Source organism: Colias eurytheme, chromosome 29, assembly GCF_061535395.1.
Source record: "Colias eurytheme isolate Ceu_HAF_F1 chromosome 29, ilColEury1 Martin Lab GWU primary, whole genome shotgun sequence".
NCBI classification, from domain to species: Eukaryota; Metazoa; Arthropoda; class Insecta; order Lepidoptera; family Pieridae; genus Colias; species Colias eurytheme.
Window position 1 is genome coordinate 3,061,994 of NC_143008.1, and position 20,320 is coordinate 3,082,313.

The 20,320-nt window shown below is 36.0% G+C and overlaps 1 protein-coding gene across 2 annotated transcripts; it reads right to left on the reverse strand.

Moving 5' to 3' along the window:
- Positions 1 to 1,600: 1,600 nt before the first annotated feature.
- LOC149896126 (major facilitator superfamily domain-containing protein 6) lies at positions 1,601 to 19,974 on the reverse strand. 2 transcript variants are annotated; one of them, XM_090117793.1, is made up of 10 exons: positions 19,682 to 19,974; positions 11,788 to 11,933; positions 10,645 to 11,218; positions 9,742 to 9,926; positions 7,745 to 7,881; positions 6,947 to 7,062; positions 6,352 to 6,470; positions 4,101 to 4,227; positions 3,248 to 3,388; positions 1,601 to 1,852 (listed from the first exon to the last, which is right to left on the reverse strand). In XM_090117793.1, the coding sequence occupies exons 1-10, from the start codon at positions 19,743 to 19,745 to the stop codon at positions 1,740 to 1,742; spliced, it is 1,722 nt and encodes a 573-aa protein (XP_089973919.1). In that variant the 5' UTR covers positions 19,746 to 19,974; the 3' UTR covers positions 1,601 to 1,739. The 2 variants fall into 2 exon arrangements, with proteins under 2 accessions (XP_089973919.1, XP_089973920.1); XM_090117794.1 differs by lacking the exons at positions 1,601 to 1,852; positions 3,248 to 3,388; positions 4,101 to 4,227 and adding an exon at positions 4,331 to 4,411.
- Between the last annotated feature and the right edge of the window lie 346 nt (positions 19,975 to 20,320).

Here is a 20,320-nt window from a genome sequence, read left to right on the forward strand (position 1 = left end):
GAGTTTAGTCGGTAGGTCCCTGCACTCTGCAGGTTGAGTCCGACATAACCCAGGGTACTTTCCCCGAGCGCTCTGGGTATGCCTGAATACATTCTCCACTATAAAAAAAACCTATATTACTATCTAGCTTCCTAACTAAAAGTGAAGTCCCTTAGTGAGGTAACGGGCGGATGCATTATGCATGCATCTGTTTCACTGATCGATTTTCTTTAGGGACAAGTAGGTGATCAGTCTTCTGTGTCCTGCCAGACCGAGACATGGTTTTTTCTTCTTCTCCACCAGGAATCGAACCCAGGTTCCCTCAGTGCTACGATCACGCGTTAACCAATGTAATGACGTCAGACATCATGCACACATAAAATTCATACCATACAATATTATCTCTTTTGCGAAGGGAAGAATGACAAATAATAAACTCACTTTCACATTGATAGTAGTAGAGTACTCGTATATTATTTAATTGCCTTGTTTAAAGAAATAATTTTCATAGGACTTTAACATGAACAGTTTTTAACTTTTAATTTTTAATCTATAGTAGTCCAGCGCCATCTATCCTATTTAATGTTTAATTATAAATGCGAAAGTTTGTATCTGCGTTTGTTACTCTTTCACGCAAATACTACTGCACCGATAACAATGAAATTTAGCACACATATAGAGGGTAACTTGGATTAACACATAGGATAGGTTTTATCCCGGAAATCTCAGCGGAACGGGAACTATGCGGGTTCTACTTTGAAAACACGGGCGGAAAGCTAGTCAATGATTGCTTAAAGTTTCTATTACATATATCTATAAATAAATAAAACAAGTAAATTATTAAGTCTTTTATTGAATATAAAATGTATTAACATTATGAAAGTTATAAAATTCCGTCTGTTATTCATTCCAACATAACACATCCATTTTAATACAAAATATAACAACTAAAATATTAAAATTTGTTTTTAATAAAGCCTCTTAATAAATTCGGTACAAAAATAAAAGAATTCATGGCACAAAGAATTGTACATAATAGGTACAGAAAAAAACTAAATATACAATAAATAATTGATTATTATAAGGGCATTAAAATATTTTTGTTCTTAACGAAAACGGGCACATTTTGGCGGGATTTGAACCCGCGACCCAAGAACCGAAATCTTTAATTCTCTTTTCTCTAAAAATCTTCTATTTTTCCATCAAAAAAAAATTAAATTATTATTAAAAAAAAATAGTTACTTTAAGATATTTCAAGAAAAATATTTAAAAAAGCCTCAAATATGGTAACAATGGTTAACAATATGGAAAAAATCCATATCAGACTTTAAATAATAATTTGGTTCGTATCTCTTGAACTGCTGAACCGATTTTAATGAAAATAATATGATCAAAATGTAATAACTTTCTATGAAATTTGTGAACCAAACAACACACAGCCACATATTCTATATACATATTTATCTGAAAGCTCTTAGAATAATAATTTATATGTTTTACAATGATATAATTTTAATGTTTTCTCGTAGTTAATACCAACAAAATAAAATAGCGTATATCTTAATTATTTATACAATTTTTATAAAAACTGCCAAAATACTTACAAAAAGTTATTGCTTTTTCACAAATACAAAAATTTTAATACTTCATTCCTAACCTAGAAAAAACCTCAAAATTCAACAATACGTATATTAAAAAAAATCCTTCAAAAATTGAGGTACGCTATCACATTGGGGAACCGCATCAATATCGATACAGCACTATCTATCAGTCTTCTCAGCCGGCAACACTGTTTCTCTATATATAGAGTTATTGTGTTGAATTGGCAACATTTTCTCTCCTTCCTCTTGCGTCACATCCTGTCTTTTAACAACTGAAATAAAAAAAAATTAATTATCAAAATGTCGCCATTGTAAATATAATCATTTACTAAAAAAAATTTTTTCTCATCACTTGAGTGTATAAGAAATACTTTATTCCTAGATCTATCGAAAATATACAAAAAAATGAAAATCAGTCATTTGAAGTTTTTTTTATTGTTAGAATATTAGTTATAAATTTATAAAGAATAGAAAAAATTCGATCACGAGGCGGGACTCGAACCCGCATCCTTTCGCGCCATTCCGGGGCGGATGCCTGACCAACTCAGCCACTCGTGACCCGCCTAAGCGATCGAATTTATTCTATTCTTTCAGTTTTATGTGTCTGAACTCTGAAGGTTCTCTCAAGGAACTCTGAAATGGTTGTTAATCATCTCAATAGATGGCGCGCGGTGTGTCCCTTCAGAGTTCAGACACATAAAACTGAAAGAATAGAATAAATTCGATCGCTCTGGCGGGTCACGAGTGGCCGAGTTGGTCAGGCATCCGCCCCGGAATGGCGCGAAAGGATGCGGGTTCGAGTCCCGCTGAGTGATCGAATTTTTTCTATTCTTTATAAATTTATATTTATAAAAGCATTTGAATGCCATAAAACCAAAAATATAAATTCAAGAATATTAGTTGTTAATTCATATGCATATTTTATTGTTACACCCTATGATATATAAAAAAGCTAGATACGTTACCCGCTCTCTATTTTGGCAAGAAAAAACTCAGCTAAGTGCCCGAGTTTCACTTAGTCACGCACCATTCAGCGTCGTGGCTGGACGTTCTTTTTATATTTTAATCGGCAGTTGTTATTACGAAGTACATGAGTGAGACATGTATTATGTCTCGTGCGTGAGAGTGAAAGAGAGAACAACTGTATTGGTGATATTGCGTTAGTAAGTAGGTATGTATTAATTACGCTGTTTTTTAGTGCAATGATGTTGGCGTATGCCGCGTCTACTAGTATAATAGAGTCATTGGTTACACCATTACACTTACAACGGCTGAACAGATTTTAATAAATAAAAAAAAAATCAACAAAATCAAATGTAATTAACATTTTATTTTGCGGGCATTTTTTTATTATATTTAAATCTATTCAAAAACAATTTTGAGCTCGCCAAACTAATCCAAATATCCTAATTATTAAAAACATATTACTTAACAACTTTTCAAAATTTAACTTTCAAAAGCAGAGCTGGGGCCGTATTACTGATTACTGACTGGCAAATTCATATAATACCATAATTCACCCTGATTGGTTATTGCGATCATAAATTGAATTTGCCAGTCAATTTACGGCGTAAACTGTCTGGAAATAAGAGGTCATAATACGGCCCCAGAGCTATAAAATATATTCTATAACAATAAATATTTAAAAATAATAAAAAAAAACTCACCCCGTTTCCTAGTAACGAACTTGAACAGAACCGCGTGTAAAACTGATGCAATCAAAGCAACCCCCGCGAGTATACGGAACGAGCCCCTCTCCCCCGCACTCGCGTATAACTGACCCCCCACTAGAGATCCCAGTGCAAAACCTATAGAAAAAACAAAAATATACTCATTTTAATGAAGTACAATTAAAACAAGAAAAAATATATTAGAGAAAACAAAATAAAATACACTATTTTAATCTTAATTCTAGCCTAATTTTAAAGAAAAATAAACATAAAATATAAGACGATCTAACTTTTAAAGTTAGACTCACAAAATAACCTTACCTAAAAATACCAACCTGTTAAGGTACCTAAGTAACTTATATAAGTAAGGTAAGTAACTAGAAATACTAATAAGGTACATAACTTAAATTAAAATTAACATAGTCATCGATGTTTTTCTACTCCTTAAAAAATCTCGCTTTAATGCTGTAAAACTGAATAATAATTTTTGAAGTGAAACTTTTAGCGCGTTGAGAGTAAAATGTCAAGATCGTATCATGGTTATACCGCCAAAAATATATTTTTGAACTTATACTTCTTTTAAAAATAAAAAAAAAAATATCTAAATATCTCTATCTTTGGCGCGATGGAGAAAAATGATGAGAGTGAATTTTTACGATGCGCGCGCACACCGACACCTAAATTTAAACATGAAGTTAGTTCTAGGTGGTATAAAATTGATAACTATGTTCAAGTTGTATATTCTAATATTTTTTTTCCATACTCCAAAGAGGTTTCACTTCTAACACGTGTGCTCGGCACACTCGCTCTTTTTAATTAAAAATAGCTGTAAAATAAACTAATTTCTTACCAACGCCATCATCCATTCCCGCCACGATCCCTTGTACGGTAGCCGAATATCCTTCGGGTGCTACGTGAGCCGCGTACCCTACTATTGTAGAGTAGCATAGCGCGTATGTGGGGCCTTGCATTATACCCTGGAATTAGAGTAGGGTCAATAGTAGAGTGTGTAGGATAAATAGTGGGGTATAAAGTAGAGAAATTAGAGTAAAAGATGTTTTTATTAAGACCCTAGAAAAGTTAGGATATTGGAAGTTAACATAGCCTGCTATTGTAGAATAGCATAGGCCATAGCGCGTATGTATGGCCTTGCATTATACCCTGGAATTGGAGTAGAGTAAAAGAGGTGAAAAAGGAAAAATGTATAGTGTTGCTTAGGAGAATAAAGTAATTCTGGAATTAATTATGTAAAAGTTGGATTAGAATATGTATTGCAAGGTAGTGGATGCTCTAGCAAAAGTATTTATATAACATGGTTCCGTAGAAAAATGACGTAAAAATACAGAAAAGGGTTGCAAAATGGTAAACAAAGTGATATATTTTATAGAACGAATATATATAATATCTATACTGAAACATAAAATAGTGTAGTGTATGATATCCTAGTACAATAATTATTAAATAATTATTTTTGACAATATTGTTTTCACATTGCTCTATATCTGACATTTTTTTTTCTGTGTATAATTATTTAAATTAAATACTTAATTCAATCCAATTCTCAAGTAATGCTGTATGTACCTATAATTAGTAGCCAATTTAGATTAAGACTTTATGTACGATTACTTATATAATGTTACAAATTGAGTTACTGTTGGTGCATCTATAAATAAATAATAAAAAATAAATAATATTTTGGCCGTCCAGAGTGGAGCCGCCAGAGCTATATGCTCGGGGGTGGAAGTGTCTAATGGCGTAATAGCGGGGAAACCCGCTCCGGGCCTGCGGGCCCGCGATGGTGAAACCGGTGCCGCACCTCTCTACACCCCTAGCCGTTCAGCTGATGTTGCCCCCTTGTTGCCATTCTCGGTAACCTTTTTGGGAGCCCATCGACCGAACTGGCGAGTCACCGTCTGCCATTATTTTCAATTTTTAATATTGAAAAGGCAGACGTCCATAGTCCCCATAGAACCAATATACCAGTCCATCTAACACCCCCTTCCATAACCCAGTTTTGTTCATTTCCATTTTTCTGCAATAGTCCTACATTGGCCGCGGACTGCCCAGGGCTGTATCTCTATAGTGCAGTCATGGGCAGGCTGCGGCTGGTGTCCCACAACACATTAAATTCTCTAAAGGGCCTCTGCGTGTTGGACCTGTGTCCCCACGTAAGCCTTCCAAAGGACCGGGTATCTTCCTTCTGGTGGTACCCGTGTATTATGGAGAGAGATAATAATACAAATATGATAAAGATACTGCTCGGTATTTGGAAAAAATAATAGACTGGGGATCTCTGATAAAGTATAGAATGAAAAGTAAGCATTGCATAGTCTTATAGAAATATTAGTTTAAATAATATTGCGTTAAAGAATAGAACTATGAAATATTGTTATATACTTACTTATTAAAAAATGAAAAAATAAAAATAGTTAAAATAGGGTAAGTAACTATGGGGTTTTGTTACCCATGTAAAATGAAAGTTATAATAATAATAAATAAATAAATAAATATTATAGGACATTATTACACAAATCGACCTAGTCCCACAGTAAGCTCAGTTAAGGCTTGTGTTGTGGGTACTAGGCGACGATAAATATAATATATATTTAATAAATACATATATAGATAATAACACCCAGACCCAAGAACAAATAATTGAGTTCATCACACAAATATTTGCCCTGACCGGGGATCGAACCCGGGACCGTCGGCTCAGTAGGCAGTTACTTTACCACTGCGCCAACCGCGTCGTCAAAGTTGTAGATTGTAGATTAAACTTTTAATCAATCTTTCACTATTACAATATTATGTTAATACTATACAATGTTTCACCACAATGAGTTCAGTCTATACAGGTAAACATGAGACAATGAAATTGTGTCTTGGTCTTAGGTACGTATTAACTAGAGAAAATTAACGGTCGAGAGAGGTAAGAGAAAATTAAATCTATTTGAATTCCGTTTCGGAACGCCACAGACAATAAAATATAGATAATAAAAGAAGCAACGCCACATAACATTGTAAACTTACATCCTAGAATTGACATAGTTTTATAACATGAAACGCGAGTAAAACCACGTTATATAGCTACATATACTCACTTCAATAAACACCAAATGCCATGGATGCTGTATGAAAGAGATGAATATCATCCTGATTCCGTAACAGAAAAGAGAAAACGTCATCGTCGCACCGTAACCCCAACGGTCTATTATTTTTCCTGTAATTTTTAATTATAATAATAAATATTATTAAATAATTAATTAAATATCTTAATATATATATATATATATATATAAATCTCGTGTCACAATGTTTGTCCTCAATGGACTCCTAAACCACTTAACCGATTATAATAAAATTCGCACACCATGTGCAGTTCGATCCAACTTGAGAGATAGGATAGTTTAAACATTTAGGTACCACGGGCGAAGCCGGGGCGGACCTCTAGTAGACTATATAATATTATCACATTAAGATCAACAGGAGCGGAGCAATGCGGGTAAAACCATGGGGCACAGTTAGTAAGTAATATAAAAAAATTATCACTAAAATCCGATTTCACCGCTGGCTGATATTGTTCCAAAGTGTATTTTGGGGTAAATTTTAATACATTTTTTTGTCTTTTTTTTGCAACCGACGATATTTGTCCGACTCGCGCTTGACCTATTTTTTATTTTCATTCTGTTTACTTACCGGAAAAGAAAAAAAACAACAATTCGCCGATGAAACTCTGCGCGGCTACAACTGCGCCCTCTATCAGTTTTATTTGCGCCATAGATCCCGTCTGTTCGGCTAGATCTTCCAGAAACCTGAAAAAATACGAATAAATATTATAAAAAACCGGTCAAGTTCGAGTCGGACTCGCGCACGAAGGGTTCCGTACTATGGGGGGTCCCTTATATTTTATTTTTTAATTTTTAGTATTTGTTGTTATAGCGGCAACGGAAATACAACATTTGTGAAAATTACAGCTTTCCAGCTGATGGGTTTATGACATGCAGCCTGAAGATAGATAGACAGACAGACAACGAAGTCTCAGTAATAGGGTCCCGTTTACCCTTTGAGTACGGAATCCTAAAAACGTAAAAAAGGGCCGAGCACACGTGTCAGAAGTGAATCTTCTTTAGCAAGATTCAAAGATACCAAAATCGTCGCCTTACTCTATGACGTGACGGTATTGTTAGCGACCTTAAAATTTACTCTCTACACGCCTAAAGAAGTTTTACTTATAAACACTAATATATGTGTATATAAAACTCAAAGGTGACCGATATAGTGATCTATCAACGCACAGCCCAAACCACTGGACGTATCGGGCTGAAATTTGGCATGCAGGTAGATGTCATAACGTAGGCGTCCCCTAAGAAAGGATTTTAGAAAATTCATCCCCTAAAGGGGTAAAATAGGGGATGAAAACTTATACCATGAAAATTTTTCTTTTCCGCGCAAGCGAAGCTGCGGGCAACAGTATTACAATAAAAAAGTACTTACCAAAACATATAGTAAATGATGAAGCTATCAAAAGTGCCAGCCACAACCGCGAAAATGATAAAAACAACAACTCGTGGTATTTTCAACACTTCCCGTAGCGCCTTGCCGGAGTCTTCGGGACTCGATAGTGAGGGTAGCTGTGAAAAAACAAAAAAATACGTGAAAAAGACTTACTTTTTTATGTAAAATAATAGTCAGTAATAAGTAGCGTATGGAATGCACGCACGAATAAACTGCAATGCTAATTTTCCGTGAAAAAATCGGATAAGCATTTTTTATTCATATTTTTTTGGATTTAGTCATGTGGGTCATGATAGCTTAAAAAATCGTAAATTAGAAAGTTCTTAATCTTTTTATTTCTATGACATGCCTGTTTCGTTACCGTTGCCAAGGCTATAAAGCGTGATATGTGATGATGATGATGATCCTCTAGCCTTCCTCGATAAATGAGCTATCTAACACCGAAAGAATTTTTCAAATCGAACCAGTAGTTCCTGAGATTAGCGCATTGAAACAAACAAACAAACAAATTCTTCAGCTTTATATTAACACTAGCAGTGCCCTGCGGTTTCACCCGCATAGATAGCGATATCGTAACAGTGAAAAGTCTACTATAGGTCGGACTATAGGTTTAAATTTTAATCACATGAAAATCACCTTTACCCCGTCCCGCACTACGGCCTTTTTTTTTTGTTTTAGTGGGGAAATCTTTCATAGATACCCACGGCCTCCGGGGGAGGGGCCGTGGGTTATGTCGGATTCCTACCGACCAAAACCCCACTGTGTTCCGTCAAGACGCATATTGGTAGAATTCCTCCGTGACCCCCGCACTACGGCCTGCTCGAACCGTTCGAACAGTATACCTACTATTTTCTGTAGATTGACACTTTTAAAAATTCGTTATATCTTTTGAATGGAATATCCAATTCTTTTCATTTAAAAAGTATTTTGCTGGTATTGAAACAGTCTATAATAAAACATCATTTAATGGGATAAGGATTAATATATGTGTATGGATAACATGGTTTGATTACTGTCGGCACTTCTATTTACTTTGAAAACGTAAAAAAGTTGTTGTAGTAACATAACTACTGAAGATGGACATATGGTATCGCGGACTTTCTTGTAGATATTGATCCATTCTATAATACCGTAGAACATTTTTTTGTTCTATCTTCAATAGATTCCGCAGCGCACGCGATGACAGAAGTTTTATTGAGGATTTTTTTACACCTTGGGTTACATTATTGCATTTTTGGTAAGGATCTCTAATTTTTTTGAAAATGCAATATAGCCTATGTTGCTCAGTAAAGATGCAGCTTTCTAATGGTGAAAGAATTTTTGAAATGGGTCCAGTAGTTTTTGCGTGAAAACCATACATACATACATACATACATACATACTTACAAACTTTTCCTCTTTATAATATTAGTATAGAAAGACGCTGCCCATTGTGAAGAGGGACCATTAAACTTTATTTTAAACACTAGCGGTCCGCCCCGGCTTCGCCCGTGGTACCTACATGTTTACGTTTTTATTCGAACAATCCTCGTAATTCAAGGAATAGATTGCGCAGCGCACGCAATGACAGAATTTTTATTAAGGAATTTTATACACCTTGGGTTACATTATTGCATTTTTGGTATGGATCTCTATTTTTTTTTGAAAATGCAATATAGCCTATGTTGCTCAGTGAAGATGCAGCTTTTTTATTGAAAGAATTTTTGAAATCGGTCCAGTAGTTTATGCGTGAAAATCATACATACATACATACATAATTACAAACCTTTCCTCTTTATAATATTATTACTAGCGGTCCGCCCCGGCTTCGCCCGTGGTACATATTTCGCAATAAAAGGTAGCCTATGTTCTTTCTCAGGGTCTAAAGATTGTCTGTGCCAAATACATACATACATCATTACATAATTACAAACTTTTCCTCTTTATAATATTAGTATAGAAGTATAGATTATTATTTTTAAACATATACGACTCACCGTCAGGGCCCTACAACTGGCCAGATCAACCACAGTAGCCACTAGGGCTATAATGAACGCTGGTGTGAAATCCTTATATGTCCCCGAGTACATGTCAATGAGCCAACCGCCGAGTAAAGCGGTTATACCGTACCCGGCGGTGCCCCACGCTCGCTGGGCCCCGTATTGGGAGCCCCGGTTTGGCCCTGGAATAAATAAAAAAGCCTTTTATTTCTCACAAAAAGTTAAATACAAAAAACTTATAATCTTTTACAATAATTTAACCCATTGAGCCCCAAGCGGCCCGATCGGTCCCAAACACAATAGATTATCTATTGTGTCTGTGGTTCCGGGGCCTGAGTTATTAACATCGTAAACATAGTCTATTATAAGAAACCCTCGTTTGCGAGGATGAAGGCCTCCTCCAGAGACCTCCACCTGACCTGACCTGAGCCCTGGAATATCAAATTTAAAATTAGTCAGTTTTTAGTCAAAAACCTAACCTAAACTTAGGTATAGGCATTTATTTAGTCAAATGCTGAGCCGAAGCTTAGGAACTAACGCGATTACAGTGTATCTATTCTACATAAAGGTGCCCCACGCGCACTGGGCGCCGTATTGGGAGCCCCGGTTGGGCACTGGAATATCAAATTTAAAATCTGTCAGTTTTTAGTCACAAACCTAACCTAAACTAAGGTATAGTGATTTATTTAGTCAAATACTGAACCGAAGTTTCGAGCTAATGTAGTAATCGAGTATCTAACGCTGTTCTCCGCGCACTGGGCCTGAAGACTGAACATACATTTATATACACTAAACTGAACATACATACAGGGATGTTTACAAACAACTACAGAATATTTCACTATCAATAAGAACAACATTTTCAGAAAATATTTAAATTAAACAAAAATTTTCACTCACCCAACACATCAAAGCACACAGCATCACCGATGCAATTAGCAACATTAAACGCGACCGTCCCCACGCACATCAGAACGACGAATGCCCAAAACGTGGCCGTGACATAAAAACTACCCTCATTTTCCACAACTTTATCAATTCCACTTGACACATTCATACTATTAAATCCCGAATCTTCCCTTTTAGTCCTATTAAAGTTCTCTTCATAGCACAGCAAATTACAATTCTTAACTGGCAAACATGTTATGTCTCCCTCTCGCAAGCTATTCACTTGCATGTGTAAGAGCGAGCAAGATGTATTAGCGACGTTTCCGTCCACATACATAGTGCTAATGTACGATGAGTTTGACAGGTACACATTGAATTTATCATCTGTGGAGCAATTCCAATGACAGTTGAATTTGTTCAACTGCTCTTTATCGTCGTAGGGCTTTAGAAAAATCGTGTCGTTAAGGCTGTATACAGACTCTAAAACTCTGACGTTCGTTTCTTTTGGCATCGGCAGGCACCAGAGACAACAGTACGATCCCGACATGACGAGGATGAGTAGCATGAAGACTAGCTTTCTGTGGCTCTGAAATTGAAAAAAAAAAAACACAAAGCCTTGAATAATACAAAATAAAGAGCGTTTGTCTCCCTTTTACTTGGCAATACCTAGCACTTTAGGGGTTTAAAAAAAATCTATAGTAAGGTTCCATTACTGAGACTTCGCTGTCTGTTTGTCTGTCCATCCGTCCGTCCGTCTGTCACCAGGCTGTATCTCATGAACCGTGAAAGTAAGACATTTGAAAAAGTCAGTAAATATGTTTTTACTTTGTTTTAACAACAAACATAAAATAAAAAAAGACGTGTGGCACTCGGTGACTGCCGCGGTAAAGCTATTGCATGCTATGCCTTCAAGCCACACCTCCGCGCCCGTCGGAGTGGGGAGCGTGAGGTTTTTCGTTACCAAATTTCTGGATTTGGTTCCCACGCTTAAAGCCCGCGATAGAAGCTATGCAATAGCTTAACAGTAAAATAAACATGGGCTCCCATACAACAAATTCGAAACGACTACTTGTTTTATAATATTGTTGATCCTACACTCATACTCCAAAGCACTAAGGTCCAAACGGTCTACCCACCCGAACCCTGGCTACTCACCGGCCAGAAGTCCACGACGTACCCGAACAGGGGCTTAGCGGCTGCCCACAGCAGGGGCAGGACCGCCGTCACCATGCCCATGACCCCGGGCGACACGCCTAGCTGCCGCCCGAATACATTCATCTGAGGCAAAAGTGGTCCCAATGCTGTGGACAAAAAATTCTTTATTATAGCTTGACCACAGTGGCTGTAGGGCTGTATAGGGATGTGCGCGGCGAGGGCGGGTGAGAGTACCGACCGTTCCGTTTCTTTCTAACTTCTAACGTGCTCTTTCTTGCCCGGTCCCCGCCGAAACCGCACATACCTAGGGCGCGATACAGCGGTTGCGGTCAAGCTATACGCATCGGAGCGAATTTTGTATGACTAGCTGTGCGATTTCAACAGAGATTGTATCGAAGTTTAATATGCCTGTTTGTATATTGGGTGCAGTTATTCAATCGAAAATCAGGCCGTCTAGTTCGTTCATGATTATTTGTATGTTTGTGTATCAATGTATATATCATAGCATTTCAGAATCAATTCGAGCCAAGAAAACTGCTAGTTCATATAATCTATACTAATATTATAAAGCTGAAGAGTTTGTTTGTGTGAACGCGCTAATCTCAGGAACTACTGGTGCGATTTGAAAAATTCTTTCGGTGTTAGACAGCCCATTTATCGAGGAAGGCTATAGGCTATATATCATCACGCTAAGTCCAACGGGAGCAGAGCAATGCGAGTGAAACCGCGGGGAACAGCTAGTTTCAAAGATTTCTACGCTTCAAAACAAACATTGTTAATTATAACGAGCGAATTCGCTTCAATAAAACAGAGTAATAAATTAATTTTACAATCACAATATACTTGTAGATATGAGAAGCATGCGATCTACACGTGTTAGATAAGGTTGGATGTTTATTTATTTGAACAGATAGCCGCGATGGATTGAATAATTTTGATGCAACTCTCGCGAATAGACAGCTCACAAAAATATATTTTGATGGTGTTGATAGCCCATTTATCGAGGAAAGTTATAGGCAATATAATATCTTCACGCTAAGACCAACAATAGCGGAGCACTGCGGGTAAAATCACGGGGCACAGTATAGAATATAGCTATACATACGAAATCATTCAGAGTTATCTGTCTGTAGTCTGTGTAGTCTTTTTTCTTTTTAAATCACTGAGTATTGATAAAAGTGGTCTACCTAGGTTCCATAGTTAAAAAGATTTTGGTATACCATATAATCTGCCAACAAAAAACGCTCATGATAGTTAAGTTAGATTCGTCAGATGTAGTGACATGGAAATTGTTCTGTTTAGCTTATCTATACTTCTATACTAATATTATAAAGGGGAAAGGTTTGTATGTATGCATGTATGTATGTATGGTTTTCACTTTTCACGCATAAACTACTGGACCGATTATAATGAAATTTAGCACACATATACAGGATAACAGGACACTCACACATAGGATAGGTTTTATCCCGGAAATCCCACGGGAACGGGAACTATGCGGGGTTTCCTTTGAAAACGAGGGCGAAGACGCGGGCGAAAAGCTAGTCTCTAAATAAAAGTATTACAATATTATACCTACGTCAAAGAGAGAATAGACTATCAGAGACATTACCACCCAGTTGTTTAACCGACCGTCTAATAATAATACAAAAAGATATGGTATCCCGTATTTTCTCCATGGCATCTTCGAAATGGCTGGACCATTTTTATACGCGGGTGAAACCGCGGGGCGCAGCTAGTGTAATATAGAATTTTATGTAAGTAGATTTATATTATGTAGAACCTCAGAATGGTTATGTAATCATAAATTATTTAACACAATACCTATGTAGTTTTACGTTTCAATGTCGTCTACAACTTTGCAATACATTGTCTTAAATTACCTTTTTACACAACTGTTACGGATTTTACACAACTGCAAAGAAGCTCATGCTTTTAAGGTTTTATGTACGTTTGGATTATGAGTTTCTAATTCTATATTCTACTAGGTTTCCGCCCGCGGCTTCGCCCGCGCAATCAAAGAAAAACCCGCATAGTTCCCGTTCCCGCGGGATTTCCGGGATTGCGTCATTTTCCCGGGATAAAAAGTAGTCTATGTCCTTTATCGGGTATCAAAATATCTCCATACCAAACTTCATGAAAATTGGTTCAGTAGTTTAGGCGTGATTGAGTAACAGACAGACAGACAGAGTTACTTTCGCATTTATAATATTAAGTATGGATGAATATTCGATGAATCGACAAACATTCTGTCAGGACATCTATATCACTATAGGCTTTAAATAAAATACGCGAAAAATCAAAAAACCCTTCCCCACCGCTGAAAGTGAAAACATTATAGGACCTTTTCTTCTCGCTATGGCTATACGCTATATATTTATCTACCAATTCTAATAGGTTCCCGTCATCCCGTGACGCTCGAGTAAATCGTGAATAAAACCACATTTAGCATCATGGGCTTCCCTATTACTGGTTGTATCAGTAGATTGTACTTTATCAACTGATTTACATGAATAAAAATCATTGTGAATGTGAATCAGTTTGATTTCGTGAAACTTATTAGCTTCAGTTCAAAATTATTTACAGCTAACTATGTTTTATAATTCATCTCAAAACGGACTTTCCCAAAGAACAAATACACATACCTATTATCAGTTTTATCTCAATAATGTTAGCATTATAATAAACCGATAAACATAATGACACTATAATTGTTATCTTAATCTTTAGACAATGGAGTTATTATTATTATTTAATAGCTGGATCTCGTCTGCAATAATTGTAAACATGTATGTTTTAACTTTTTATTTGGTATTTTAATGATGGTGATAGTATGTACTCCTGTAGATGTATTAATACCTGCTATATATTAAAAAATAATCGCCAAAAGTTAAGTGTAAAACTGGAGAACAGCTTGACCAATTCGGCTATTTTTTGTTAATGTACAAAGGCAGTACAAGGTAGGTTCTTATAGAGATAAACTCAAGCGAAAGCTTAGTATGGGATCAGATCGTGCCGTGTGTGAAAATTGTCCCGAAATATTATATAGGTATTAAGATTATGTAGAACAAAGTCCCTTGCCGCCTCTATCTGTCTGTAACTCTGTTCGCTATAAACTCCAAAACACTAAGCAAAACACCTTCACAATTTTAAATTTTGTTTTCTACAATAGTGACTATAGTGTGGTTCTCGAGGAAGGATTCAGTAAATAATTTGTTCAGTTGTAGATAACGCGGCCGCGGGTGAAACAGCAAACGGAAAACTATTTTCCATGAATAGCCTGGGAGCCCACGAAAGATCGACCTTGACCTATCTAATAAACAGATGCAAGCTATTTTATGTGATACTAGCTGCTCCGCGCGGTTTCACCCCAGTGGCTCCACTCCTGTTGGTCGTAGCGTGTTGATATATACCCTATAGCCTTCCTCGATAAATGAGCTATCTAACACCGAAAGAATTTTTCAAATCGGACCAGTAGTTCCCGAGATTAGCGCGTTCAAACAAACAAACAAACAAACAAACTCTTCAGCTTTATAATATTAGTATAGATTTTTGAAGTGAAACTTCTTTAGGCGGATAAGAGTATAATTTCAAGGTCACATCATGGCAATACCGTCACGTTATGGAGTAAGGCGACCATTTTGGTATCTTTGAATCTTGCCAAAGAAGTTTCACTTCTGATTTACAGACATTTAAGGCGTTACCCGGCAATTCCCGGCAATTTCGACTATGTTCAACCTCTATAAAGTCTGGTACAACATAAAGCACAATACCGAAAAAAATATATAAAATAGGATGGTCTTTGATCTTTAATTGCTCGCGAGGACTTTTTTCCAAAGTTAATAGATTTCTAGAAAAAAAATGTGCCGTGGTCATCGATTTTTCCGCAAATACTCTATAAACTTCGTAACCTGCTGACTTAGAGCTCTGAAAATTTTATGTTTAATAAATTATCAGTTACACAACAGTCCCTGACGAGGATTTTTTGTTTCACTGATTGGTATCTTTTTAAATACAAAATGCGAGGAAAAAAGAAGGTGCAGCGGGAGAGGTTTGAGATCCGTCAAGTATGGTCAAGGTTATTAGCGCATGTATAAGCCTTAAACTACGTACCCGCATACATACAGAACTACACAATTATTTTATTAAATGTGACAACTCAGGAAGTCACTATTTGGCAGACCTTGGCCGTGAACTAGCGGTACATAGCCGCTTACTGTATTCTCGTGAGAAACGTGTGTGTTTCGTTTACACGCTGCAACGGCTGTAGCGTATTCGATGGATTTTAACGTGGATAAGGATCAGTTGTTATGATGAGTAAAAAATGAGTTCAAAAAAAGGCCAACGAAATGGTGAAAAGGGCGTGTGTGCCGAGCACACCTGTCAGTGAAACTTCTTTGGCAAAATTGTAAAATACCAAAATCTTCACCTTACTCCATGGCTTGACGGTAATGGCCATGACAAAATGAAATTTAACTCTCAACGCGCCTAAAGAATACCATCTTTTTTAATCTAAGTATGTACATAATATAAGTATTAGTAGATTTTATTTTTTTTTATATAGAGAGAGAGATTATTTAACAAAGAAATAAAATTGTTAATAAGTAAAAACAAATGCAATGAAAAGAGAAAAAAAAAAACAACAACATTTAACTTATCATACACAAAATATGATAATTTCAGCTCCAGTATTTTTACAGAACACACAATAATATAATTCATACGTATGAAACAATTATAACTGTATATCGATAATAAATAAATTTTATATAATTCATAATAATGGTAACATGCGCCTTTGATAAGCAAAGGGCATTGACCCTGAATTTCTTTATCATTTACCCACATTATAATACCAGCTGCATCCCCCAGTTTTACCCGCATTGCTCTGCTCCTATTGGTCTTAGCATGATGATATATAGCTTATAGCCTTCCTCGATAAATGGACTATCCAACTCCGAAAGATTTTATTATATCGGACTCATGGTTCCTGTATAGGCTATATATTATCATCATGCTAAGATTGCTAGGAATGAAGCAATGCAGGTAAAACCACGAGGCACATCTAGTTAATTATATTAGCTGACCTGATAGACTTTGTTCTGAAAGGACACCCTTATCACTTAGGGTTGTAAATATTATTTTCAACATTTACTTAGGCCCACTAAATATACACAGAATTATATCAAAACTAGCTGCGCTTCGCGGTTTCACCCACGTGGCTCCGCTCCTGTTGGTCTTAGCGTAATGATCAACTAGCCTATAGGGCTATAGCCTCAATAAATGGGCTATCTAACATTAAAATAATTTTGCAAATCGGACCAGCAGTTCCTGAGATTAGCGCGTTCAAACAAACAAACTCTTCAGCTTTATAATATTACTAGCGACCCGCCCCGGCTTCGCACGGGTGCAATGGCGGCCGGCCGGTACCGCCGCAAACGCTACGTCCCGCAATTTTTAAATCTGTAATATCTTCGAAAATATTCACTTAAATCATACGGTGTAAAGGGCCATATAGATCTATATTAAATGAACAATGTATGTAATTGAACATTAAATAATGTATTGGTTAAAATCGCTTCGAAAATTAACCATTATTTGTCGTAAAAAGTAAATGACAAAAAAGTTATTGTGGGTTATCCATAAGAGATAGACATATACCATCGTGGACTTTTTCAATGTGTACAACGCTTAGTACATTATTTTGATAAAACTCGTAGGGTTCAGCCTGCGTTTGCAATGTAAGCGGAAAACATGTAATTTTTTACGACATCACATTAGAAACCTCAAAAATAACAGTACTTCTCCACTATTTAATGGATGTTATTATACATATAAACCTTCCTCTTGAATCACTCTATCTATTAAAAAAAACCGCATCAAAATCCGTTGCGTAGTTTCAAAGATTTAAGCGTGCAAAGGGATATAGGGACATAGGGACAGAGAAAGCGACTTTGTTTTATACTATGTAGTGAAGTATAGATTAGTCAAAAGTATTTTATTGCAATCGCATTCCTATTTTTTAAATCTAAATTCTAAACTACAGTAGAATCAACATGAACACACACTTTGTTTTCATCATAATCAGTTCAGCCATTTAGGTGGTGTTCAGTGACAAACAAAAGCACAGAAGAGATATAACTACAACTAATTATGTAGTAGTTTAGATAAAAAGATAAATAAAACATTAGAACATTGATAAGAATGTGACATTGACTCCATTCTATAAAATTATAGATAAAAAGTAAGTCAAGTTGAAATTTCTTTTCTAAGAGATAGTGGTAGATTTATCCATAGTTAAGTCCCATGTCCCCTAGTGGGGTAAGGGGCAGATGCATTATATACATCTGTTTCACTGATCAACTTTCTTTAGGGACAAGTAGGTGATCACGATCAGCCTTCTGTGTCCTGCCAGACCGAGACATATTTTTTTCTTCGTCTCCACCGGGAATCGAACCCAGAACCCCTCGGTGCTATGCTCACGCGTCAACCATTGTACCAAGGAGGCGGTCAGATTTATCCATAGACAACTTATATTGGCTTATATTAGAGCAGCCATACACGGGTAGCTCGAGCAGTTAACGGCTGAGCGACGTACACGGACTGCTCGAGCGGTCGGTCGCTAAAAACCATGCAGTTGACGGCTTGAAGCAGTTGCGACTGCTCTAACAGTCTGTGTATGGCAGTGGATGAATGTCTATAGTTCACCGCACGGTCGCGGCTTCAAGCCGTCAGTCAAATCTGCTTGAAGCGGTCCATGTACGGCTGCTCTTAGGGGGCAAATGGATAGCATTTTGATTTTTGTATCTATACTAATATTATAAAGCTGAACAGTTTGTTTGTTTGAGCGCGCTTATCTCTGGAACTATGCCAATTACAAAAATTATTTTGGTGTTAGATAGCCCATTTATCGAGGAAGGCTATAGACTATAATATCATCAAGCCACGACCAATAGGAACAGATCAATGCTGGTAAAACCGGGGGGACAGCTAGTCTTCCATAAAAGTATTACAAGAGTTAATATATATAAGGATAATAGTGTATAAGTATAGAACTGAAGGTTTTGATTCTCATTCTATGTGAGTTAAGGCTCAGTTTATCAAGAAATTTATCAGGTACTAGCGGTCCGCCCCGGCTTCGCCCGTGGTACCTATATGTTTACGTTTTTTTTCATAAGAACCATCCTCGTACTTCAAGGAATAGATTAAGCAGCGCATGCGATGACAGAATTTTTATTAAGGAATTTTTTACACCTTACATTATTGCATTTTTGGTAAGGATCTCAAATTTTTTTGAAAATGCAATATAGCCTATGTTGCTCAGTGAAGATGTAGCTTTCTAATGGAGAAAGAATTTTTGAAATCGGTCCAGTAGTTTATGCGTGAAAACCATACTTACATACATACATAATTACAAACCTTTACTCTTTATAATTGTATTAGTATAGATTTGCAGCAAAAAGAAGGTGTAAATAACTGCTTGGATTCAGAATTCAGATACACAAGAGAGACCAAGATAACTCTTATCTATTTATAATTAATATGTATAAAATAACTAAAATTTTAAAATAATCTAATGTAAGTTGATCATAAATTTGCCTTCAAAGCGCTTATTTTTTTATTTAAATAGACGTTAAAAATAGTGCAACAAAAGCTATAATTATTTTAAAACACTTGTTTAGTATAAAGATTTTATTTTATTTGAAGAAGAAGAAGTTTTGTAGAACGTGTTTTGCATTAATTTCCATTTTCATCCATGTTATACACTTATTTTTATTCTTATCATAGTTACATAAATATTTTATTTAAATTAATTATATTGCGCGCCAAGTTCTAATTTACAATTTAAAATACGTAATTACTTATAAAGAAATACTATAAAAAACTGACTTACCCGCAAAGAAAAAGAAAAAATGTATCTTCACGGGGAGGAGACCCCTGTCCACTTTTAACTTCATGTTTAAAAAAAATCAAAATATTTACAATTTTAAACAAAGCGAACAATTCACATTCCTTTTTTGTATTTACGCCATTAACAAGCACTAATCACTGACGAACTACAGAGTGCCCGAACTACTTTCTAATCCAACATCGTTTAATAAATTAATGGCTGAAGCTCCGAAATGAATTTAAATATTAATGTTTTTGTTTACACAGTCAACGATGTACCTAGCCCAATCTGTACTGTGGGGGAATGACACATTGACAATGACATTTGACGATTTTATCAGCTGTTTGACATATAAATGAACGTGGTTGCTAGTTGTAAAAATATTCTAGACGAATAAAATTTTTGAAAGGAGTAAATAATATTAAACGAAATTATTAAAAATAGATCTAATTCAGTTAAGTTTTGTAATGCCTACTCTCAATTTTAAAATGTATTTAATACTTGTAAAAATTTTGGCATTGCAAATCGTTTGTCAAGTTCTAGTTGGTCAAGACAATTTTTTTAAACAATTGAAAAGCGCTCCAAATTTGAAATACCGTCGACATTGTAAAATTCAGTCGGCCGACAAACTCTTTAGTATAA

What these genes read in the sequence shown, in the direction of transcription:
- LOC149896126 (XM_090117793.1), bottom strand. Translation starts at nt 19,745, where the DNA reads ATGAAGTTAAAAGTGGACAGGGGTCTCCTCCCCGTGAAGATACATTTT. An exon ending in CCAGTTGTAGGGCCCTGACG is followed by an intron (nt 7,882 to 9,741) that starts GTGAGTCGTATA and finishes GTTTTTTCACAG; the next exon opens with CTACCCTCACTATCGAGTCC. An exon ending in ATCATTTACTATATGTTTTG is followed by an intron (nt 7,063 to 7,744) that starts GTAAGTACTTTT and finishes GTATTTTTTCAG; the next exon opens with GTTTCTGGAAGATCTAGCCG.